This window comes from Helicoverpa zea, chromosome 31 (assembly GCF_022581195.2).
Source record: "Helicoverpa zea isolate HzStark_Cry1AcR chromosome 31, ilHelZeax1.1, whole genome shotgun sequence".
Lineage (NCBI taxonomy): Eukaryota > Metazoa > Arthropoda > Insecta > Lepidoptera > Noctuidae > Helicoverpa > Helicoverpa zea.
Window position 1 is genome coordinate 4,201,374 of NC_061482.1, and position 26,417 is coordinate 4,227,790.

Genomic DNA, 26,417 nt, shown 5'->3' on the forward strand with positions numbered 1-26,417 from the left:
CTGTTGTTTATATTTTTATATTGTATTCTATCTTTTGATAGGAATTATTAGGGTATTGTCAAAAATCTCTGTCAAGCAAATGTACAGATATACATATAGAGTACTGGGAACGACCGTTAATTAACAAGTTCAGAACGCAAGCAGTAAATGGTCATGTAGAGCACTTTTTAGCAAATTATTCACTTTGCGCCAGCAGTATTGAAAAGTTTTAAATGCTCGTAAACCGATTTATATGCGTTTTCGAATCCTCCTTCGAACAATCCCGTGGCCCCAGCAAAGCTGGTGATGACCAGCTCACATACGCCACAGCATTATAATACTTTCGTATGGCAAGAATATGGCGGAGCTATATTATATAGCAAGCACATAAAACCAGTGAGATTTGTTAATCGCTTGCAGATTTAAAATAAAATAAGTTACTCGCAACATGTTATTTCGCTTTGGTGCCTTTTATACTTAGGTAACATTGAATTGCTCGCATGTTTAATCCTAATAAGATCCGCATGTTTCTAATAATAATATAAAATCAGCTTATTGCTTAATAAATCGCATTTAATTCGCACACAGAACAGCTTATTAAATATACGCATACAAGAGTTTATTAAATATACGCATTTGTTGTCTTTGTATTACTCTTTATTTTACATACTGTCAAATGAATCCGTGTGAAACTTACTCTGAAATTATGTCCACGGCGTAATGGTTGACTGATGACCGCCATACCGTCTTTGTATCCTCTAAAACGCACCGCCACAGTGTCTAAAACAGAATAAATATATCGCGTTAGTATAACATTGATACATGAGTATTTTATTCAGTATAAAAATGGGCACAACAATTATCACCAACAATAATAAACTAGTCATTAAAAGAGCAATTTACCGTTTCTATAGGAAACATTGGTTTTGGTGAAAAAGGGCTCGAAAAGGAACATAGATGGATTTCAGTAAAAAGTCTGTCACAGCTAAACGAGATATGTGATATCCTATATAAAAAAGTGACGCTAACTTAAAGACCTCTCACCTGAGCTGCACAGTTTAATATTCCTTCCATGTATGTGGTAGAAAGTATACGGCAGGTTAGACCGACGAAGCCGAGGTCTCGTTTCCGTAGACGTCCCTGCGGCTTCCACGGCCGTTTCTACTGGCGAGGCCGCGCGAACCTCAGTGGACGTTGACACTTCTTCACCATCAGCTAAACATGGCTCAGCTGATGTTGATGGAACAGCTGTGTCTTTCGACGTGGACGAACCCCTTTTGCCTTTACCCTTCCCTTTTCCTTGCGTACCACCACGCGAACTTTGATCGGACCCAGCCGGCCACGCTTGGCTGGACATCTTAGCGTACTTGCTTTTTGTGGTCTTATTCTTACGTTCGATTGCGTCATCTTCTGTTGTAGATAAGTCTTCTTCTGTAGCGAGATATTCTGGTGGTCCTCCACTCGGGGAGTCCTCACTTGAAGACTCGGCGCCAGGGTCTTCAGCCGAGTCGTCTAACGTCCGTTTGGGTCGCGGAACGTTCACTAAGTCGCTCTCAGCACTCGCTAAGTTGGTAATGGTCGGCTCAAAGACTTCGTCCGTCGTGTCTGTGGCTGCGTGGCTGAAACTATATGGTGCTGCTATATGCTTCGGAAAGTCGTCGCTGTCATTCGGAACTGGAAAATATAAGAATAAGAGGTCAATTTCCATTGAATAGATTTGATTGATTTGATGATTTTTCTTATTTTTGTTATGGATAAACCGAAAAACTACAGGACCAATTTTAAAAATTCTTTCACCATTAGAAATCTACATTATCTGCGAGTTACACAGGCTATATTTTATCCCCGTCCTTGCAGTAGCTCCCATGGCACGCGGGCGAAACTAGCCAGTAACATTTTGAGAGTGAATTTGAAAAGATAATCAAAAATATATTTATATAGATTATACTTACTAGTTTGTTGAGTTAATCCGTTCCCAAGGCTTCCTTGGGAGATAGCTTGTATTTTTGTGACGTGTCCATATATCTCGATAACGACGTACACTTTCTGTTCAAACAAATAGAAACACTGAGATTACTTCATGTCCACTACAGTTTTCTATGCAAACGGATTTCACGAAAAAATACCTCTGTAAAATGAATACAGATACAAGTGCGTAAATATATGAAAGAATGATAAAAACATCTATCTCAAAAGCTGAAAGAGTTCAAAAGTTTTGTGAAGTTTAGATACAATAAAAAGGTATTTTTTCTCTAATTCCACATAGCCTAAATGTCAACTGTCTAGGAACTAGAAGAGGAATTGTAAAGCGCTGCACACTATCCAAGCCACATGCTCTTTTAACTTCGGGCGAAGGGAAACGCATGCTAAACGGTAATTATGTTTCACGATATACACTGTTATTGAAATCTGAGAAAATGAGAATAGACATCTTTCAAGCCAAGAAACAAAATAGATTTTAATTTACAAATATAGGATGACATCGGCCAGTAAAGAACATAACATTACATTTCATAGGATAAAAAAAAACCTGAGAAACTGAAACGAGCTGAAAGGAAAAGTAGATTCTCAGATTTCTGTAAAGTGTACAAATGTATGAAGTTTGGAAAAAAACTAAAACAGAAGTGGATACAAAATATTTTTAAAATAGCTTGATACATCCATTCAATAAAACTTAATCAAGGCCTATTAAATGGCAAACCTACCGTAAGTCTGAAGGATGATATATATTTCTACGGTAATAAACTAGCACTTTTGTTAGATACGACATACTCGTAGCTATCTATATTTTGACTTACATGCACTGATTTGGTCAATTTTGGTCCCACTGTCCATGTTGTGAAGGCTTTGAGGTCCATGCGTGCATTCTTCGTAACTTGACCTATCTTATTTTGCCTATTACGACCTATTTATTTAATACATGAAAGAAGAGATCGATCCTATCTTATAATATGCCTATTCCTTCTGGTCCTATAGGACGACACAAATGACACGAGATAAAAATAGCTAGCTTCCGAACACAACAGTTTATTTGTACTACGGTGCTCCCCCAAAAGTGGCCTAACGTAACCTAACGTAGTATGAAGGGTGATATACAAACAACTACTTATATTACATGCGAAAGAGACATGAATTAAGCATTTAACGATACGATTTGTTCGATTACATGGATTTAATTAGCAGTTAAAAGAGATCAAGCAATGAATTAGAATTCATTAGATGACAAATACATTTAAGTGATTAAATGGCATTATTGTCTAAAGTTCTTAAAGTTTTCACAGAAGCATGATCACAAGCATATAATAAGTAAGCTGAGGTTACAAAAGCGTCTAAATATGATTACACCACAAAAAAGCTGAATACATTAAAAATAAGAACAGATCTCGTCAAATAAGTTTGTCACCCCGAAATTTATAACTAAAGAGTATAAGTAATTGAAGTACTGGCGTTTTAAAAAAATATGAAAAAAGACTTATTGCTTGTCACTTGGTTGACTTTAGAGGGGCAAATTTATTCGACAAGAACTGTACCACTACATAATTGCCGTGCGAAACACTATCATATTGTTTGTCAAGGCTTGCTTTAACTCACACCGAGACTAGATATATGAACAGACAGACCTAACATTTTCGTCCTTCACCATTACTAAGCATAAATTATAGAAAGAATGCCCTGTGAATTTTAGGAAATAGACCTACGAAGTTTATTTAAGATTGAATTTTCTTTTATTTGTCATATGGCAAAAAAATACGTATGATTAATGATTATTTCCACAGTCTAAACTGTTTGTATATAGAATAGTGCTGTTGTAATTCCAATGTTATTCTGCATAATGTCACAGATATTTCAAGCTATTTTAAAAATATTAGTTATACGGCATTCACAGTCATAGAATTTGAAACCAGTCAACATGTCCTGTTTTTGCCGTGATCTGTCTATATATTTTTATGGCTATGTTCAAAATAATATTTTCAACTACCTACAAAAATATAAATCGTTTACGATCAAATCAATAAATTCTAACAATGGTTGCCCTATGAGCTAAACAGCTAAAGTACCTTTAAATATTGTCGTTTATCACGGTGACCATGATTTCCAGCACGGTTACTTTTTTTGGTAAAATTGCAATACGTTCGCCTCCTCTCAACGGCAAAAATAAAACAAGTGGCCAGTGTAGCGAGGTAGACTGAAGGCCAGGGTGAATGTCAGTAATCGCTGGTCAGTAATGCTGCAGCTAGACTCGGGCCCGGGCCGCGGTGCCGGGGCAGGCTGCCCGGGCTCGCTGGGCGACTCGGCCCGGGGCTAGGGCACCTGGGCTGGTTATCCCGCCACCCGTCGGTCGCCAGAAGCCTCGTTGGTATTTGCAGGGTGCACCGCGAGCAGGTGAGGTTGGCATTCGGACTAATCCTTTACACCCCTCTGTTGTTTTACTTGACTTCAAACATTTATTTCCAATAAATACTTCAATTACATAGATTAAATTGATTTCATAATTTCAAAGACAACAACTACATTACTACAAAGCAGATTACAATGTCAAGTGTTATATAATTTCTAATGCTCAAACTGTCACCCAACCCTAGGCCTTTCGTGAATTCATGTGACGGGAGGACTTGATAAAGACTCCTTTGTAGATACTAACGTCGGGGACTTTTTCGAAAGCCGTGTCGAGTTGTTCCGAGTTGTAGTAGACGATAACTCGCGAGTCGCTGACTTTCTTAAGACCGATCCTGTCTCCTGGACGAAGCCACTCGAACGATGGCACGAACGAGCAGATCTCCTGTTCCCGGGTGCCTGGCTGCGAATATTTCATGTATCTCCCTGAAATATAATATTAACATGTTCGAGATACACTATAGTTCGGCCGTTCAGAGAATGCGTTCCTGACACATCGCGATTGAACTGACGACGTAACTTTGTAATGGCGTTGCAGTTACGATAAAAATTTTTTGCTGATTGTTTACCGTTTTAACAATTGATGAAATAAATTTAAAACAACATTATTATATCAATAATCAATGAATGTTATAATTTTGGTCCAAACTGAGTGTCAAATAACTTGGTAAACAATATTTTTCTAAATCTATACTGCGCAATTACAAGGTTATGTCAGCGCTTTATATTTGTAGTGCTGTGCTAAAAATAACAGGCAAGTATCGTAATCAGTTCTTTTACAGTTATACTTATATTATAAAATAAAAGATTTGTTTTTCTTTTTTAAAATTTGAAAATAATGGACTATAAGATAACTTTTATGAATTTAATACAGCTAATTTCAGCTAATTATTAAAAGCTTATATTAGTATCTTAAGGTAACAAACTGCGTAAGTTAAAACTTCAATACCAATCTGTGTTTAATAATCTTAGCAAATTCGGATTTGTCTCACATAGCTTAATCTCATAGACACCAATAAGTAAGTAGTATAATATGTGCGCAGTCCTGTTTACTATATTATGTCTATGGTTTTTATTTGATTATCCGGCTTATGTTTAATGGACTTGTAGCGACATGAAACGCATACAACCTTTTCGACTCGCAACCTTCAATAGTCATGAAGAAAAATACAATGAAGTTCAAATGTCAAATTCAAAATTTTAAATTTTCAAAATCAGATTTTCGTTGTCGCAGGCGTACACATATAAATAGGGCGCCGCCCGTATAAATAAATTAGTCGACATAAATTCTTCGTGCGTAACTCATCTCCTTAAGACTGTTTCTGCTTTTCAAACTGACATCGGCGCTAAATAGGACTTCGATTGTGTTTTTTATTGCGTTCTTTTTACTTTTGGTGCATAATAATGCCTAAACGTGGACAAACATTGAAAAGTGGAGCCCGTGAGTTAATCATCAAGCTGCAAGATTACTTTGAGCGGGAGTGGCAAAATTGCGGACCCCTGATACCTGTCGAACAAGTACAAGAACGCGTCTCTCAGGCGCTTGGAGTTAGCAAACGAACGATAACAAATATTAATAAAGAAAAGTTCGGCTCGACTGGCATGGAAGATAATATTTTACGTACTCCGAAGAAGAAACGTAGAACTAAACCCGTGACAGATATTGACACCTTTGACGCCGATGCAATCAGAAATCATATATATGGTTACTATTCCAGAAATGAATATCTCAACAGGAAGAAGCTTTTGGCATCCTTAAGAGAAGCTGGACTGTTTAGGGGGGGTAAAACTGCTTTAACCAAAATCTTAAAAGATATAGGTTTTTCGTATAAAAAAACAGACAAAAGAAAAATTTTATTAGAACGATACGACGTAATTTTAAAAAGGATAAGTTTTTTGAGGGAAGCAAAAAAAATTGATAACTGGGATAATGTCGTGTTCATTGACGAGACATGGCTAAACGCCAATCACACGGTTTCCCGTTCCTGGACGGATGATACACAAGCGTCAACGTCAAAAGTACCAATGGGTAAGGGGGCCCGTCTGATAATATGCCACGCAGGTTCTGCAAAATACGGCTTTGTGGAGAACGCGTTACTGGCATTTCAATCAAAAACCACAAATGACTACCACGAGGAAATGAATGCCACTACATTTAAAGAGTGGTTCCAGAACGTGCTTTTGCCCAGCCTAGCAGAGCCTTCTGTAATATTCATGGATAATGCCTCCTATCACTCGGTTCAAATACAGAAACCCCCTACCCAAGCTAATAAAAAAGAAGAAATGGTGGCTTGGTTACAAGCAAAAGGCATTGACGCAAATATGCAGATGCTAAAAGCAGAGCTAATTAAATTAGTTAAAGAAAATAAAGCGGCAAATGTGCGATACGAAATCGATGAACTGGCTCTGGAGTACGGTCATCGCGTTCTAAGAATTCCACCGTATCATTGCCAATATAACGCGATCGAGCTAATCTGGGCTCAAATAAAAGGTTACGCCGCCCGCCACAATACTTCCCCGCCATTCAGCACGAAAAAGATGATGACCCTATTAAAAGAAGCCTGCGGGGAAGTCACAAGAGATGACTGGGCAAGGGTTGTTGAGAAGACTATATAAAAACCTGATTTTGGAACATTTTGACCGAGATATCAGGATTGATTCTGTTATTGATAATAATATAATTATACATGTAGGGGAAGATGATGATGAAGACACCACCTCCTCAAGCGAATCGGAGTCTGATTAATATTCTGTACGCACATTCAATTCAATGTACTTACTTTATTGCATAGAAATTGTAACTTTGTAACAAAGAATAAATAAAACAATTTTATTATATGAATATTACCTTTTTTTGGTTTCCACTTAAATAACTAAAATAAAAATTTAAATGATTCCGCCAATTTAAAACGAAAATAATCTTAAAATAATTTGGCGGTTCATTTTGGAGGAACGGTAACGAACTCAGTGTTATGTTGTGCCCATCACTAGTCGTGACTAACTGACAGGTGTCAGGAACGCATTCTCTGAACGGCCGAACTATAAATTCTACACAAAAATATTAACAGACATCTGACATCTATCAGTGGGACTTATTTCCAAAGCACGCTACTGGTACTTACCTAGAAGCGGCTTTTAATTTCACATACATGGGCAGCCCTTTGACATACACTAAGATTAGTGGAATCAAACATATTTCTAGTAAATTATAATAGTACGTCACGCGTAAATAATTACCAAGTAACTAGTAGTCCGATTAGGCTTTCGGTGCATCTTTCTACCTTATTAATATTGTGCATCCAAACGACCTCTTCGACGTCAGAAATGTGAAAAGAATTTCGAGTAAAACTAAAGAATTTGCTGTAATGTTACTATGCTGTTATTGGGTACTGTGAATAAGCCATAGTACCATGTTTCAACTACATAAGCATCAGAAATCAGTTTTGTATGACTAATGTTTACGACTTCTGAACGTTATTGCATCCACAAAAATAAAATTAATTTAGTAAATTTTAAAATGTATTTAATTTATAATTATGATTTTACCGATTGAGATGAATTTTTGTGCCACGGAGACTAACATAAGCTACATTCTTCTTATCTTATACATATATTCCTCAAAACTACGGAAAACATGTAAAAATGTTTTACAAAAAAAAAAAAAACATAAATTAGTATACAATATACATTACCATCTATATAGGCAGTGAAGTGCGGAAGACAGGCGACGCTGGGAGGCAAACTGCGGTTGACGTGAGCGTTCAAGATGTTGATGTCCGTGATACCGATGCGGAAGCTACCAGCGTAGGAGTGCTTGCATTCCGCTATTTTGATCTGGCAACACAAATGTTGTTTGCTTGAAGATGCACCGTATTTAAAAATCCATAAAGAATGGCACGCACACACACTCACACTTCGTGATCTTTTTAGTAGTAATAGTTCCCTTAGAAACCGTTGGCATAATGGATCTCTTTATCAATATATTGTCTACTGCGCTAAGTATGATGATGTATTGGCTGTTCCCAAAATTCTACCTATCTTCTGTTTTGATTACTAGGGGTAGGAATTTGACATTACTTGTAAAGGGTCAAAATTCTACCTCTATTAAGCAAATCCACAAATAGATTAAACGTTGGGAACTGTTAATATGTAGTCTGTCACTGTAACTATTTCATTTAAATAAATATAATTACCTCAAACAGCTCTCCCATAGCCAGGTGCGCAGAGCTGAATACCAGCGCCGCCATAGGATCAGGCGTCAGACGACGAGCCACCGTGTAATCGTGCATCAGACATATGTTGTCCCCAGAGTATTCAGAGAAACTCCTGCAATGTGACAGCTTAGTTACCCGACTGCTAAGAAGTGGTATTACATGATTGTACATATAAAGGAAAGGTCTTAGGGAGACTAGCGCCGCCATAGGATCGGGCGTCAGACGACGAGCCACCGTGTAATCGTGCATCAAACATATGTTGTCCCCAGAGTATTCAGAGAAACTCCTGCAATGTGACAGCTTTATTACCCGACTGCTGAGAAGTGGTATTACATCATTGTACATATAAAGGAATGGTGTTGTGAACACTGCCGACGAGCCACCGTGTAATCGTGCATCAGACATATGTTATCCCCAGAGTATTCAGAGAAACTCCTGCAATGTATCAGTTTTTTTTACCCGACTGCTAACAAGTGGTATTACATGATTGTATACCTAAAAGGTTAGCTGAGAGAAGCCAATTTTGGATTAAGCTCGCCGTTGTACATAAACTCCTTGGGTTTCGCGTATTAATAGTGCAAAAAAGAATCGAAGAAGAAGAAGAATAGAAGGGCATGAAAATGTCAGGATAAGACAAAGTGATGGGACCTTTCGAAGGATTCCAATAAAGAAATCATCTTTGATATACTTAAATCGCTTATTAATAACACTAGTCAACAGCATTTTCGTATCCAAGGTGAAACATATAAATTTTTGCAGATTATCACAGAATCGAAGTCTAGAACATTGGACTGCTCTAGCACGTCTAGTTTTGGAGAAAAACCAATCTGAAAATGCCTAAAAACGCTTTTTTAACGATATTTAAAGTCATTTTTCTACAGACACTATTTTTTTTTTCGTATTTTCTAACTAAAGAATCATTTAATACTGCTCTTCTCAATTTAAATCCACGAGTTTTCTTTCTCAAGATATACCATTTTACATTTACGGTGTATTTTGTCCATACTAAAATGTCAATTAGTAATGTAAGGAAATTCGTACGACGTAGCTGAAAAAAAAATTTCACGAGAATGGAAACTCGTACTGATGTAAAGTAAACTGGATTTGAATTGAGAAGAGCAGTGCTAAATGATTCTGTAGTTAGAAAATACGAAAAAAAATAGTGTCTGTAGAAAAATGGTTTTAAATATCGTTAAAAAAGCGTTTTAAGGCATTTTCAGATTGGTTTTTCTCCAAAACTAGACGTGCTAGAGCAGTCCTGTGTTCTAGACTTCGATTCTGTGATAGATAATCTGCAGAAATGTATATGTTTCACCTTGGATACAATAAAAAAGGAAAATTTTGTTGCGTAGTGTAATTTGTTCGACATATTATTTTCGGTCCAAAACTTAGGCTCAGTTTTCACTATTCAGAATTGCCTGTAAAAAATTGGCACCAAACACACACACACAAATTCCTGTTCAAGTGTCATGCTTGTACATATGTTCAATGGGGAAATATAAAATATTAAAAAACATAATTACCAATATGGCGGCGGCGGGGAAGACAAAGCTCGAGAGTTGCTGAGCATAGAGTTATCCGAGTTAGTGCAACCGTTGTAGTTGAACGCTCTCTCCTCATTCTGCAGTATGGTCACCTGGCAAATAAATTTAGTATTAATTAACTCCCATGGAGAGCATTAACTGTCACGGGCATGACCTTATAGATAAAATAACTATAGTTTCGATGTAGTGCAGAAAGAAATAAAGACTTCTACGTCTGAGAGGGTGTCCAAGTTAAATTCAAATAGGTATGGCTAGAATTAACTATACAACTTCTTTGAATCTGCATAAACTTCTTTAATAAAAGTTATCGGAAAATTAGCAGATGATGAAAATTGAATGGTTGAAATGGAAATCATTTTCAACTTTTTAAAGACTATTAACGGACCACTTGTACAACATCTGAATAATAGAAGCTTTTGAACTGATGTTTACGAGTACCTTATAATTTACATTTACTTCCGAGCGAAACTGTCGCTTATCCTAATCTTAATATACATGTTTTCCTCACAAATATTAGTCGGGAAATAATTTTTTAGGTGTAAATATAAAGTTAAGTATATAAATACCTGTGTGCACTGGCCATACAGGTCGACGACGGCGTATATGTTGAGATGGGGCACATACCATGCCTTGCCCATGTCCATCCCGTCTAGATAATAGTGCAGGCTGCGATCCGCGTGCCACATCATACCTACACAAACGACAAATGGTAAATTATGACATCTAAATTGAGACTATACTTCTTAATGAGAGGTGTAAAAACCCAAAAACAAAAAAATTGGAATTGTAATAAGAGTAATTGAAATTATGACCAAATATAAAATACAGTCTTATGCAAGAAAAATATCCTGTAAATGTGGATTTCAGAACTCCATATAGTGTATTATTTGTCTTGACTTTTTTACCGATTAATATCGACACTCGTGTACATATAGTTTAGTAGGTATACGAACCCTAACACATTTCTAGATAACTTTTCAGTAAAGCGCCTGGAAGAGTATTTAAAAAGAGTGATAATAATAAGGCATTCGTATTAAGGACCTTCTGCTATTTTAAGTCGGTTACAAATAAAGAGGTAGGTTTGAAGTACATACCAACACGACTGCCAACAGTCAGACTATCCAAGTCGAGAGGGTATCCGCTGCGCACACATTCGCCGTCCTTCATCATAGCAGCCCCGCTCAGTATGTAGGTATCCCAGTGGAGGTCCGTAGCGGTCCCGGCCACCGTCCCTAGGAACCCACCCACCTCCAAGTCGCAGTAACTAAAATAAATACATACCAACACGACTGCCAACAGTGAGACTATCCAAGTCGAGAGGGTATCCGCTGCGCACACACTCGCCATCCTTCATCATAGCAGCCCCGCTCAGTATGTAGGTATCCCAGTGGAGGTCCGTAGCGGTCCCGGCCACCGTCCCTAGGAACCCACCCACCTCCAAGTCGCAGTAACTAAAATAAATACATACCAACACGACTGCCAACAGTGAGACTATCCAAGTCGAGAGGGTATCCGCTGCGCACACACTCGCCATCCTTCATCAAAGCAGCCCCGCTCAGTATGTAGGTATCCCAGTGGAGGTCCGTAGCGGTCCCGGAAACCGTCCCTAGGAACCCACCCACCTCCAAGTCGCAGTAACTAAAATAAATACATACCAACACGACTGCCAACAGTGAGACTATCCAAGTCGAGAGGGTATCCGCTCCGCACACACTCGCCGTCCTTCATCATAGCAGCCCCGCTCAGTATGTAGGTATCCCAGTTGAGGTCCGTAGCGGTCCCGGCTACTGCCCCCACTCCGCCCCCAGCCTCTAAGTCGTCCGGACGAATTGCTGTTACACCTAGAAATAGGATAGCGTGTCAAATAACTAGAAAATTATTTTTTCTAAGAGACGAGAGAAGAGAAGTTTTCTAGGTTTTTTCACCCTAGTTGCACGGGTCCAAAAAATTGCTCACATTGAGAAGTGCCAATAATATTAGGTTAACTTATGGGTGGTGGAAGAGAATGCCAGATTTTGATTTATCATTTGTGCCCTAGCCGCTAGGCTGAGGTATCTTTTAGAATTTCTCAACCACATATTTAGGCAATGACCTCTGTTTAGAGATCTTTAAAAAAAAACTTGCAATAAAAAATATATTCATTGGAAATGCAAATGAAGAAAAGTAAGAAGCTTGTAAAGGACTCGTAGTTTATAAGTAGTCACATATAAAGTTTGAATTGATTTTGATGATGATGAAACTTGGCAATGAGCTGAGGTCACATTTTCCCGGATACGGCAAGAAGTTCCCCCAACAAACGCGACTTAATAAAAAATCACAACTAATCGATTTCGATGCTCCCTATCCAGTGTAACGTTTTGTGTTTAGGTAGTAGAAAAAAAATAAAAAGATATGGTAGAAAGTAACAATTTATTAGTCGTAGATAGTGAGTTTAAATATCGATCGCGTAACAAATTTTAGTTCGTTGGTAGAAACACCACTGTCCTGGATTAGTAGCCGGTTGTGCAGGCAGGTCGTTCGCAGCACTGCAGCAGCAAGCAGTCGATGTTGCAGGGTAGCCCCCGTTGACTTCAGCGTGAGGGTCACGGAGGTCACGTTGATCCGGTCGACGTGACCTACGTGGCCTTCACGACTGAAGAAGAGCGAAGAAGATAGCAGCTAGATTCTTGAACCCTGGAATTCGGTAATTGGCCGTCCTAGTAAATGACCGAATCCATGCAACATCCCGAGGGAAAGGGAAGCCATGTTCTCGTACTAAGCAGCTATAGAGATGAGGTAGTCTAGGCAGCGTGGTATAGTAGCAAAAGCATGAAGTTGATGCGGTGATTTGCAAAAATAACTAATTTAAAATTAACAAAAAAAAAAACGGAAATATTAAAGATGATTAAATCATGTAAGTAGGTACACATTACTACTGGTAGAATTTAAAAATACTAGAAAAATGTACGACCTCTATGAGGAGGTCAAAGGTAGTGGTGTTCAAAGTTGCTATGCGGCAATAACTTGCTATATGCGAAATGCTATAAATTTTTATCATGCTATTTTACTTGCTATATTTATAGCATGCTATTTTATGCGTAGGTTCACTAAGTCGGTGCGAATAAAGCAAGCGTAGTGACTGTTTGCTGTAGTTACTTGCTAAGTTGCTATACAAGAAATTAAGAATATTACATCGCGTTTATGAATTCTTACGATAAAACGGAACAGTAAAAAACCAATGAACTTTCCTTCATACTTTTCAGTAGTTTTCAGGCTTAGGACTGTCTATAATTGATTTTACGCTATAAATTAATAATTTGTAAATATACATTTCAGACGTAAGTGTTTTTATGAAATAAACTATGTATGTTATGAAAAGCGTATTTAAAAGTTCATTGATTGTATGTACAAAAATCAACTATTTAGCGCGAGCGACCGATAGCAAACGCAAGCATGCGACGACTGGCCGCCCCGCCCACCGCCGCGCCGTGTCTGCTACTCTGCTAGTCTGCTATGGCTGCGATTGCGATTCATGCATGATGCGAGTTGCGACGCGCGACGGACAGAGACAGAACGCGTGTGATATTTTTATTAGCAAGTTAGCAACTTAGCAAGTAGCAACAAGTGTGAGCCACGATAGCATTTGCTATATGCTATGTTTAAAAAGCACGGTGCTATATTTTGCTATACGATATATTATCCATCACTAGTCAAAGGGTGTCGCATCGATCAACGTCGATCGATGTCGATCGGCTGGTCTAATAGCTTTACATTACTGGTCTAATAGCGGGCGGGCAGCGATTCTGCCATCGATCGATGCCGTCGGTCGATGCTCGATCGATTGATGTCATAGAAACTATCGATCGACGTCTACTAATCCATTCTGCCATCGACCGATGCCATCGATCGACGATTGATCGATTGGTCTAATAACACCCAAAGTCAACCATCAATTTGAATTAACAATCTGTAAATGACAATATAGTATTTAGATACTAGGTATTTTAGTCACACACGATACAACACAACACAAAACATTACTATTTACTTTTAAACACTAACGATTGAACTTAAAACATTATAAGCACATTACAACAAAAGATCAATGCAGTAATGAAAATAGGAAGCCGTGCAGCGATTAACTAGCTAAACAAATTGAGATTTGTTTTGCAACACTCACCCGATTTGGGGTTAACACTTATCTTAATGCACTTAGTGGAAATAACACTAATTAAAATCAATATAAAAAAGCCGGCCAAGTGCGAGTCGGACTCGCGCGAAGGGTTCCGTACCATTATGTATAAAACTAGGTAAACTAGTTTTCAGTATTTGTTGTTATAGCGACAACAGAAATACATCATCTGAAAATTTCAACTCTCTATCACTTTTCATGAGATACAGCCTGGTGACACTTGAGAGACGGACGGACGGACGGAGAGAGCGAAAACAATAGCGTTCCGTTTTAAACCGTTTATTTGCTACACATACACGTTACATTTATAGGACAATCCTCAATCAAAAGGTTTTATCCTTTGGGTACGAAACCCTAATTAAAATATTCGAGTGAATTTAGGACGTTATGTAATTCAAATATCGTCGTTCGATTAGATTAGACGTCTGTTCGCAGCTGAGTGGTAGCCAGTCTGTCTCGCCTGGAATATACCGTACAGTGGCGAGTCGCAGTGTATATGTAGCTAATGAGTATTTTTGGTTTAAGTAGGCTAAAAAGTTAAGTAAGATATTGACTATATATTACTACAGAAGTAACGCGCAACGTTACACCAGCAATCGACCATCTCATCGATGCGCATCTATGTTTCACAAAATTTTGAACTTGACTAGCTTACATATCAGAAAAACACGTATGATACTTTTTATCCATCTACGGGAAGAAATTCCCTCAGTAAACCAATAAAAACAACTTAATAAAAAACCACAACTCACCGATTTCGATGCTCCCTATCCAGCATCGATCATCTTATCGATGCGCATCTATCTTTCACAAAATTTTGAACTGTCATAAGCTTACATATCAGAATAACACTTACGTTACTTATAATCCGCATACTCGAAAAGTTCCCCTTACAAACTCAACTTATCAAAAAAATAACAAATCACCGATTTCGATACTCCCTATCCAGCAATCGACCATCTTATCGATGCGCATCTATCTTTCACAACATCTTGAACTTGACAATAGGCTTACATATCAGGATAACATATAGGTCACTTATAATCCGCATACTCGAAAAGTTCCCCTTACAAACTCAACTTAATAAAAATTCACAACTAACCGATTTCCCTATCCAGCAATCGACCATCTTATCGATGCTCATTTATCTTTCACTCAATTTTGAACTTGACAATAATCTTACATATCATAATAACATATTGGTCACATTTCCCGAATGTAGAAAAAAGTTCCCCCAATAAACCAACAAACACAGCTTGACATAAAAAAACAACTTACCGATTTCGATGCTCCCAATCCAGCAATCGACCATCTTATCGATGCGCATCTCGAACATATCGCACTCGCGTAGAGGCCGCGAGCTGAATAGCACGGCATCGTTGAACTCCGAGTAGACGGTCGCTCGCCAAGCTGTGAGGCGGTTGCGACTGAGCCGAGCGTTGCGGCCGTGGACGCGGTGGAAGCACATTTCACTGGATAAACGAAAATAAATAAATAGGTAATGAAAACACACGAATGTCACGATATAGGAATGGCTCAAGTTTTGAGAAAGCTTAACGGCGTTTTTCTCTCCTAAACGAACTGTTTGCAAAAAAGTAGTAAGCCTGGTATTTGGATAAACAAAAAAATATTGAACACATATTTAGTTTGTTAATGTAAAACTATTTCCTATCTGACAGTTAGCTTACGATAGCGTGGGAAAGCGATTATTGCCAACTATGGACACAACACCAGAGGAGTCTCAAGTGCTTTGCCAGCTTGTTTTTAATTATTTTGTTAAAACAAAATAATACAGGCGCAATATTTAAAATCTAACCTTGCCAACCTACCTTTTATAATAAACTTTGAACAAAAATAAAATACTTACGGAAATATAGTAGCGTTAGATTCAGTAGAAAGTGGAGATTCAGGTGAATAGATCGGTGGTGGTGTGTACTCGTCAACTATAGTCGCTTGCGCCGCTCGCCCGTACAAATCTATAAACAGAAGTTCATTATTACGGTGACTTGGTTATTTTCAAACTATTACCGACCTCGCATTCATCATCATCTGCCGAGCCTTTTCCCAACTATGTTGGGGTCGGCTTCCAGTCTAACCAGATGCAGCTGAGTACCAGAGTTTTACAAGGAGCCTATCTGACCTCCTCAACCCAGTTACCCGGGCAACCCAATACCCGTTGGTAAGACTCACTAATGGATCGATTATTGTAATCTACAGTTTTTTTTTATTTTAGGTATGGTTTCAATAAAATATAGGCCCCATAATCGTTTGAACGCCATCTACGTGTACCGGCTGTTAATATATTAAAAAATCGGTGTTTATTTCAGAGATATGTTTAGGAAAGTTACCTATTATGCCAAAAACGTGTTCAGGTACATTAAAAGCGGCCGGTCCCTGATCCACGCCGTTGACAAAGAAATGTAGTATGCCCATCTCTTTACGCATGACACCCACTGTGTCCCCTTCCTAAAAAAAAAAAAAAAAAAAAAAAAAAACATTTTATACAACTTCGAAAATACTTGAAAATTAACAGACTGTATAGTAAACTAGCGGTTTAACGTGGTTTCACAAACGCCCCGAGGGAACTACTACCCGTACCCGGATAAAATATTTCTTTTATTTATTTATTACATGTAGGGTTGGAGCAGCGAAGAAAATGCAGTCGTCGATTTAAATCTTTTATTTCTCTTAATTTTCACAAGCACACCACACACCATTATCCCGACCGTTACGCCATCTTGTTTCAATCTCCCCTCTCTCTCACACACATGCCTTCTCTCTCTCTCATTCACTCATGCAATCTTTCTATGTAAAACATCCTACATTACATTTTAAATTATATGGGGTCTGTTACTCGGGAATAGTGTTGCTTTCCAACAGTGAAAATTTTTCAAATCGGGTCGGTAGTTTTGAGGCCTTAAGGTCCCAAACCACAAAATGGTTCTTCTTCAAATTCTTTCAGTATTAAATAGCCCATTACAAAAAAAAACCTGTAGACTTCTTTTTATCCGGGTGCGCGATGTAATTCCGACGGGACGCAGGCGAAACCGCGAGAAAACAGCTAGTTTGTAATAAAAGGACCACTCACCACAAGTTTGTTGAGATTTCTGACATATTGAGGAATAACGATGGAACCATCTCGGATAACGTCTTCTCCGGTCACAGCCCACGTGCCGGATCTATGAATTAAAATATCTAAATTAAGACTATGTTGAAACAACAAACGAGAAAATCAAAAAGCACATATTATAAAAGCGCATAAAACGGCATTTTTTTACTGAACAAGTTATCAACACTATTTTCAATGATATATGTATTTTATTGTATAACATTAATCAACTATGACAAGAGAAGCATGGCATCATGGTACTACACGAGGAAGTTGTGGATATATTTAGCTTCTATTTTAAAGAGAACAATGTCGATAATGGCTTGATAGTGAAAAATAAATAGCCTTTTGTGCACAAAATAAAAATTTCATAAAATCGGGATGCTTCTATTCCCAGCCGCCATTAACTTTGGCGACTCCCCAAACTTACTCAGCATTGCTCATTTTGAATGGAAACTTGATATCATTAGAAGATAGCTGCGTGACTCCAATCTCAATGCTTCCAGCCCACTTCGGGATCACGAGGTCGAGTCGCACTTGGAACAGTTCGTTGGTCTTCAGAGTGCGATTCGTCATTACGATTCCGTTGTTGAAGTACTTGAAAGCACTGAAAGGAATAGGAAATAACAGTTAGAGTATGTGTGTGTACTCTTTGAAATATAGCTTGATTTAGAATGACAAGGTGATAGAAAAGTAGGAGGTAGATAAAGAGATGATTTAATAAAGGATTACACTAACACTGTAAAGGCGTTTGTTACTTCATTAATGGCAGAACGGGCTTTGATGAAAATTGGCTAGTTTTTAATCAGATGCGGGAAGTAGTTCCCTCAGGAGGCGGGTGGAACCGCTGGCAGAAGCTGGTAAGATATAGGTAATATTACATTACAAACATGGGCATTTAACATAATCTCATACAAACTTGTTTTTATTTTGTACTAGCTGACCCGGCGAACTTGGTGTACCGCCTAATTTTGGAGGCATATTTAGTAAGTCACAAACACACGACACAATACTTTTTAATTTTTTCCTTATTTGCTCACCGTTTAGACCTAGCCTAGACTACGACAAACATTTTAAAACCAAAATCAGCTCAATCGGCCCAGCCGTTCTCGAGTTTTAATCAGACTAATGAACAACAATTCATTTTTATTTATATAGATAGATAGATAGATAATAAACAGTATGTATGTCATTAATTTACACGTCAGTTTTGAAGCTGTCATTCAAATCAAACTATATTTCAAAAAGTTGCAATTATAGTTCGGCCATTCAGAGAATGCGTTCCTGACACGTCGCGATTGAACTGACGACGTAACTTTGCAATGGCGTTGCAGTTACGATAAAAATATTTTTGCTGGTTGTTTACCGTTTTAACAATTGAGGAGCATTAAAACAACATTATTATATCAATAATCAATGAATGTTATAATTTTGTGCCAAACTGAGTGTCAAATAACTTGGTAAACAATATTTTTCTAAATCTATACTGCGCTATTACAAGGTTATGTCAGCGGTTTATATTTTGTAGTGCTGTGCTAAAAATAACAGGCAAGTATCGTAATCTGTTCTTATACAGTTATAATATAAAATAATACGTTTTGATTTTCTTTTTAAGAATTGGAAAATAATGGACTATAAGACTTAATTATAACGTTTATGAAATATAAAAATAAAACTATGACCAAACCGCATTTTTATACTTAGATTAAAAATGGTAACCCCAAATGGCGTTATGGGCCGCCATTTTGTGACGCTAAAACAGTCGTCCGTTGTCGTTTCGTGCGCATAGACCACGTTTTTCAAGTGTTTTCGATCTGTTTTTATTTGATTACCCGGCTTTTGTTAGACCGAGATATCAGGATTGATTCTGTTATTGATAATAATATAATTATACATGTAGGCGAAGATGATGATGAAGACACCACCTCCTCAAGCAAATCGGAGTCTGATTAATATTCTGTTCGCACATTCAATTCAATGTACTTGTAACAAAGAATAAATAAAACAATTTTATTATATGAATATTACCTTTTTTTGGTTTCCACTTAAATAACTAAAATATAAAACAAATGATTCCGCCAATTTAAAACGAAAATAATCTTAAAATAATGCGGCGGTTCATTTTGAAGGAACGGTAACGAACTCAGTGTTATGTTGTGCCCATCACTAGTCGTGACTAACTGATAGGTGTCAGGAACGCATTCTCTGAACGGCCGAAGTATAGTACAAATATAGAATAAAAAAACAAAACGATACTTACTTAGGCCTATGAGCAGTCTTACCATCGTTAATAATAATAACATTCGAATCACGCAGCGTATGAAATAAAAGGCTCTCTTCGTCTATTCTTGGTCTAAATCTGCCTGAAAAATCGATAAAAAATTATATTTAGCTCCAGCAAAATTGAATGTTTTTTGGTGAAATAATCATTCTATAGGTTGTCTAAATTAAAATGACGTGCCTTACTGCCGAATTAACGCACAGAAGAAAAATTTACGTACAGTATCTATTACTACATTTGACTCTCATTACTACATTTGAACTGCCTCGTTGGTCTAGTTGTCGCAAGTGTGGCTGCTGAGTACGAGGTCTCGGGTTCGATTCCCGAGTCGGGCCGAAATCGCTTTGTGGGTTTTAGAAGACTTTCACAAAGCAGCCCGAAGCCTGGAAGTTGGTGATTGATTCACCCGTGCATCGGAGAGCACGTAAATGTCGGTCCTGCGCCTGATCTCTTTCCGGTCGTGTCGGATTCCCGTCCCATCGGGCTATGAGAGTGAAGGAATAGGGAGTGCACCTGTGTCTGCGCAAATGCTCGTGCACTATAATATGTCCTGCGCAGTTGGCTAATCTCCTTACATGAGAACAGCCGCCGTAGCCGATAATCGGCTAGGAGGACATCATCATCATCATCACTACATTTGAGTAGGCACTTAACTGAACATAACAAATCTTTATTAGACCTTTAACATAAATACATATTAAATAAATGACTTTTGGTCGCTTTGTATTTTTTAAATGAGTCTTTAAAAAAAAGTAATATCAAGATTGTGTTTCTTTAGTTAAGGGCTTACTCAAACAAATAGAATATAGGTACTGATCGCCATAGATATTTGCACTCGCACACCGAAATCAACTCATTAAGTAGTGGGGCCCGACATTTCAGCTTAGAAGAGCTATAAGCTATATACTTACTAGGAGCAGGAATTTCAGGAGAAGCGAGCAAAACAGGTGGATTGATGTTGATGTTGCTGTCAATGTCCTCACAAGGATCTACTATGGACACCTGAAAAACGTCAAAATGTCAATGCAATTTGTCAAAACAACTATTTAAATAACCTAATTGACATTACAGGACTTCAATGTCAAAATCATATCTCTAGTAAGCAAAAATATATGAATAGATAGATTATTGGAATCCGCAATAAAACTTTAAAGGAGGGTTACACCATGTAACTACATATATTGATAACCAAACCATAACCAGATGTCAAATCAACGATTTGACCAATTGACAGCTATTTGACGGCTGATTATCATTATAAGTACATAATGCCAAACCCCCTTAAAATTTACGTTAAAAGAAAAAAATGTTTTTACTAACTTTGACGGTCATGCCGTACAAATCCACCACTCCCCAAACTTGTTGGTCTACTTTATCAGTGGCAACGCCTTGGTCGACGCCGTTTATGAAATAGTGCAATTTACCATTGCTCTTTCTCATCATTCCCACGGTATCCCCTTCCTGTAAGAAATGCTTGAATTTATTTCATGTAATTTACTTCAACCAGTTTTGAGGGAAAAATTTTCTGAACTCGATTAAAAAGTGCCTTATTTTCACAACCATACACTACAGTTGGTGCAGCAATTTTACAAAGAAAGTGTTATAAAAAAACTCTTTCACTAATTCCTACTACACTAATTTCAGAACTTACTAACAATACTTACCTGATTTGAGATATTAGCAGTTCTAAAATTAGTACAGTCTTAAGTCCTAAATACCCTAAGCTTTATCTTTGATCATGATGGTTCAAGCCGCATAGCATATAGACCTTTATGCTAGGTAACAGATCAATGAAGGTTGCATAAAAAAGGTAATATGCTCACCCTAAGCCAGTGACTGACACTAATCTTACCAAGGTGTATTAGGTTGCCCGGGTAACAGGGTTGAGGAGGTCAGATAGGCAGTTGCTCCTTGTAAAATACCAGCTGCTTCTGAAACTGGAAGCCGACCGAAAAGGCTCGAGAGTTAATGATGATACTTACCCTAAGTTCATCAAGGTTAAAGTTGCCATACTCCATGCAGGTCCCATGGCCGTTGAGCAGCACCTTACAGCCTGACATCATGATGGTACCGGAGTCCATGTTGGTCATTGTGGAAGGGAAACGGATTGTGGTTGGGTTGTGGGTTGTTACACCAACCTGGATACAGAGAATTATGATATTCAAGATAGACTTTATGAGCAAGAATTATTTCAAATATATTTACACTTTTAAAACCATGTATGAAAAGGCTGAGCATAAATAATTGCAAAATATATAGCACCCTAACAACAAAAATCATCTGTTTCAATAACAGTACATAATGTTAATCGCCAGTGCAAATTAATTTATCTTATCTATCAAATTGCATATAAGTTAAGTCCAAGTTAGTTAACTAATTTTCTTTCTAAGGAAATATCAACCAAACTAAGCATAAAGCATAAGCAACATTTTAGACATTAATTTTAATTTATTAATTAATTCAATATAATAACATTAAAATTAATTCAATCAATTCCGGATAAGGCACCTAAAGCAGCAGAACACTTTTTTTTTTCGCTGTTCCATTACAAAAATTAGTCATACCCCATGGTGCAATGGTTACTTTAGCCAATCCTTAGTGAAGGATTTCTTTGACAATTCGTCACTAAGGAGTGACTTAAGTATCATTACATGTCTCTGAGTGCGGTGGTTAGCTTAGCAAGTCGGACCTTATTCAATCCGGGACTGTATGAAGTATTTATGGTAAATAACAAACCTCAATGCTGCCGCTCCACTTGTCGACGAGCCTGTCTATGCGTATCTCAAACAGCTCGTTGTCATACAGCGGCCGATGAGTCATCACCACGCCATTGTTGTAGTCGTCCAGTGGACGGGCCCGCTCTGCAGTCCTATTCAAATTGTTTGTTTGTAAGTCAGCGTAAACATTCATTGTGAAAATAAAAAGGTCATTGAAATAATTTTATTGAATAGTGATGTAAATAACTGTGGAATTATATAATTGAGAGCTCATTTTTCAATCTTTAGATAACTACACAATTTCTTAAAAATATATGTGCATATTGATTTATAAAATGAACTACTTACTTGTTGTTACTTGACAGTTTCACTAAGATACCACATCTTGGGTGAAACCGCAAACGGTCATGTGCTGCAAAAAACCACATCAAAAATCTTTTAGTACATGAATTTCTTAAAAAAAAGCATAAGTTAAACTTTTACCATCGTACCACAAAAAAAAATTTAAAAGTCTGTTTGAGACTAGTCTAAGAAAATTACAGATTATGACGTTGTAATGAGGTCCATTTTGCAGCCACATTTTTTTTAGACAAGTGTTCAACAGATGTTTAAGTTTTTACAGGAATGTCATAAATAGTTTACCTAAAGCACATGCACCTTCGGAAGTCATTGGAATGTATATATTACGAGGTTCTTTTGGCTCAGTTGGAAGACCGGCGACATCTAGTTCACTTGAAGTGAGGGTATCATCATTATTCGGATCCTCTTCAACCTAGAACATTAATAACATTGTTATCTATCCATTTTATAAGGAACTAGAGCTAAGAAACTTCGTGACGGAACTACTTCTCACACCAGGAAAAGTAGCTAAGTTCCTTTTCAGGGATCTATCAGATAGGGAACGGTCACGCGGTCAAGCGTTCAGGCGGTCGGTTTTGCTTTTTTTGTGTCACTTTGTATTACGTTACATAGATATCCTCACTCAGGAGGCATACTGACTGCGTCGGTCAAGTAGAAGTAGTAGTAGTAGAGCTCGAACACAGTACTAACAGCTTGAAAGCTTGACCGCGTGACCGCTATTTGTCCGATAGATCCCTCAGTGTATAGACTACCTTACAATTTTATTGACTCAGTAGATAAAGCATGAAAGCAGGACAAACATCTTTCGCATTTATAGTAAGGATACCTACTTTATTGTACAAATTCAAATTTGATTGAACAAACCTGATCAATGCTAGTATCCATTATAGGTCTTATTTCATTAGTGCGCAGTATAGACACCTGAACGCACTGGCCATACAAATCGATGACAGCAAACAGTCGCTGAGGAAGATCTTTTGCAGCTATGCCCAGGCAACGGCCATTCAGATAAAATGTTAACTCGCCCTGTGACATAAAACAAACCATTAATGTTAATTTTTGTTGAATAAATAATCATTATCCTGCTTTATCTTAATTTTATTTGGGTTTAGCACAGCATGTTTGTTTCTTCCATACTCTTCTCATCTCTGTTTGCCGTCATGTCATAAGTAACATTCTTTCTAGCTTATAATGATGAATAAATAATAGCTACCATATTTTTCTCAATTCTCTATGTAAAGAATGTTATTTGTGTGACAAGAGCTTAGAAGAAGAAAACCTACTGCGCTGACCCTAAATAAAACTTTGTTGTGAATAATGATTTTCCAGAACTGCTTATGAAAGCGATAATTACCTTACTGGTTCTCATAACTCCAATGCAATCTCCCTCCCGCAAAGTATCCAGCTCGGGTCCATAGGAATTGACCAGAGTGACACCATCCTTCACGATGGAACTGCCTGACATAATCTAGAACAAAAACTTGCATGGTTATTCAAGAAATCAATAGTTGATACTCAAATTCAAATTATTCAGATACTCAGATACTTAATATTTCTTCTTAAACATATTGATTCCATCCAGTTTAAGTAAAATAATTTAATTTTAATAGCTTTTTTGAATCTTACCCATGCTGTATTTCTGAGTTTAGTTGCCGTAGCAGGAAGTTCCATAAACTCAGGATCTAACGTGGTAACACCTATTTCCAGACTGCCATTCCAAACATTTACCTAAAAAATGAATTTGTTGTCTATGAATCAGGGTCTATGCTGAAGGTAAATCTAGCAAAGTATACATTATGTATTCCGATGTATTGTTACTAAAGAGTTGGTACATGTTAAGTTTGTATGTTAAGTATAACTGGCTGATGTCAATATGTCATCTCACCAGTACAAAAAATGTAGAAATTCTTGAAGCAACTTATGTTTCTCTCAAAGAACTTAGCTTTTCTAGAGTAAGCCATTTAAGTACTTTATTGTTTTATTCATAGTTTTTGAGTATAATGCATGTTTAATTTTTTTCTAAACTAAGAGATGTATTATGGTGCTGGGATCTCGAACCAATTGTGAACTCAGTTGGTGCCATTTATGATACAGGCAACTTATTTGGCACAAAGTTATAGACTAGTTCAGAAGAAATTGACATTGATTGTCATCTGATTATAAAGGGGATGAACAGAAAATTTTATTCCATACTTGTGATTAAAAAAAAATAGTTAAGACTTCTCCTTGTGAACTACTTCTCGTCGTAATATTTTGTTTATGTGACACCTATAAGAAACAATTCATGTCAAAGTCTGTTAATTTAGCTATAATATTTAAACTATTCATTTCATAAAATATGATTAAAGCTGGAAATGGATTAGCCAAAAAAAATGTTTTTTAATTCAATTTGTTTTAGTATTGTTGGATCTCCTTTATCAATTACAGTTTTTTGTTTTAAGATGGAAATATTTTCTAAGTAATAAATATTCTGCAGTAAAATTGAATTGTAGAGCTAATGGTCAGTGAGTAGGTATTCTTAGGGAATGTAATAAAGGATGAATCAACTCTTGTGTGAATTAAGTATGCATTTTTTCCTAAAGTTACTGTTGTACTGATTACTGATGATTGGTTCTTGATTTAAATAGATAAAGAATTATGCATACATAAAGTAAAAATGTAAAACTAATGAAGGGGCAGTCAAAAAAATCAGCATGACAGTTTACATAACCCTTTGGCCTCTCCCCATATCTACCATGAAGTCTCGAAATACAAAGGACAAATCACAATAAAATACATTACAAATAAAACTACGAGAAACGCAATCCAGTAGGTGTGTTCTAGCTCTGACAATTCAATAAAAAATACATTAAATATTTCCTTTGTTCTTTGTCTTACCTTTCTATCGACCGACACTTCAAATATAACATCATCCTTCAGAGGCTCCGAGCTTAATATCAAGCCATGATTAAATTCTACAAAATTTCTAACAGCTGTGGAGTTTTCATTTAAAAGTGTGACCCGATCGCCGCACCTTCTATGAAACCTCATCGTTTTCTATTTACACTAACTATGCACAGCTTATAAAGTAATTTAGAATCTTTCTGTACATAATATCAGTTAAAATCTTACTTTCATGAACTTTATTATTCACATTATTTACATGAACATCACGAACAAAAAGTAGCACCCATTAGGCGTTAATTAGTTTTACGACCATTCAATTACAACGACGTCGAGTACGTAGAGACTAGTCAAAATAAATATTTTGTAAAATGGAATATTTTTTGCCACGCTCATTATTACAGTTAATTGAAGAACATAAAATTTTATCACCAATAAGCGAAGAATAACACAAGAAAAATATCATATTGATTTTCACAGGCATGACATGACTAACTTTTTCACAATCCGGGGTTAGTCGGGGTCGGGATACTGACTTTTTGAGCGCCTTGCTTCGTACAGATTAAATATTTTTATTGTGTATTCGAATCATTGACAATTCGAATGAAAATGAAATGTGAATTTAAAAAATTATTGTAACATTAAGATAGTTTAGCAATATAACTTGCATGCTGACTAGATTAGATTAAGACATTTCAAACAGTTATAAATTCCAAGCATTATCCTCATGTAACACAAAAAACTGCTTCAATCCGGTCGGTTGT

At 37.1% G+C, this 26,417-nt stretch overlaps 1 protein-coding gene across 1 annotated transcript in view; it reads right to left on the bottom strand.

Moving 5' to 3' along the window:
• Window positions 1–26,133, bottom strand: part of LOC124644863 (neuralized-like protein 4) — a 35,321-nt gene extending 9,188 nt beyond the window's left edge. Inside the window, exons 1-25 of the mRNA XM_047184490.1 lie at window positions 25,648–26,133; window positions 24,397–24,498; window positions 24,125–24,238; window positions 23,635–23,796; window positions 23,053–23,182; window positions 22,759–22,822; window positions 22,430–22,562; window positions 21,676–21,831; window positions 21,014–21,154; window positions 20,605–20,695; window positions 19,673–19,775; window positions 17,843–18,019; window positions 17,392–17,482; window positions 16,652–16,769; window positions 16,171–16,279; window positions 15,582–15,775; window positions 11,788–11,973; window positions 10,699–10,823; window positions 10,112–10,224; window positions 8,568–8,700; window positions 8,067–8,208; window positions 4,622–4,800; window positions 1,932–2,025; window positions 1,024–1,653; window positions 677–759 (exon numbers count right to left, since the gene is read on the bottom strand). Of these exons, the coding sequence (XP_047040446.1) occupies window positions 677–759; window positions 1,024–1,653; window positions 1,932–2,025; window positions 4,622–4,800; window positions 8,067–8,208; window positions 8,568–8,700; window positions 10,112–10,224; window positions 10,699–10,823; window positions 11,788–11,973; window positions 15,582–15,775; window positions 16,171–16,279; window positions 16,652–16,769; window positions 17,392–17,482; window positions 17,843–18,019; window positions 19,673–19,775; window positions 20,605–20,695; window positions 21,014–21,154; window positions 21,676–21,831; window positions 22,430–22,562; window positions 22,759–22,822; window positions 23,053–23,182; window positions 23,635–23,796; window positions 24,125–24,238; window positions 24,397–24,498; window positions 25,648–25,800 (3,723 nt within the window). The 5' untranslated portion in view covers window positions 25,801–26,133. The remainder of the gene's footprint in view (window positions 1–676; window positions 760–1,023; window positions 1,654–1,931; window positions 2,026–4,621; window positions 4,801–8,066; window positions 8,209–8,567; window positions 8,701–10,111; window positions 10,225–10,698; window positions 10,824–11,787; window positions 11,974–15,581; window positions 15,776–16,170; window positions 16,280–16,651; window positions 16,770–17,391; window positions 17,483–17,842; window positions 18,020–19,672; window positions 19,776–20,604; window positions 20,696–21,013; window positions 21,155–21,675; window positions 21,832–22,429; window positions 22,563–22,758; window positions 22,823–23,052; window positions 23,183–23,634; window positions 23,797–24,124; window positions 24,239–24,396; window positions 24,499–25,647) is intronic.
• Window positions 26,134–26,417: the final 284 nt, after the last annotated feature.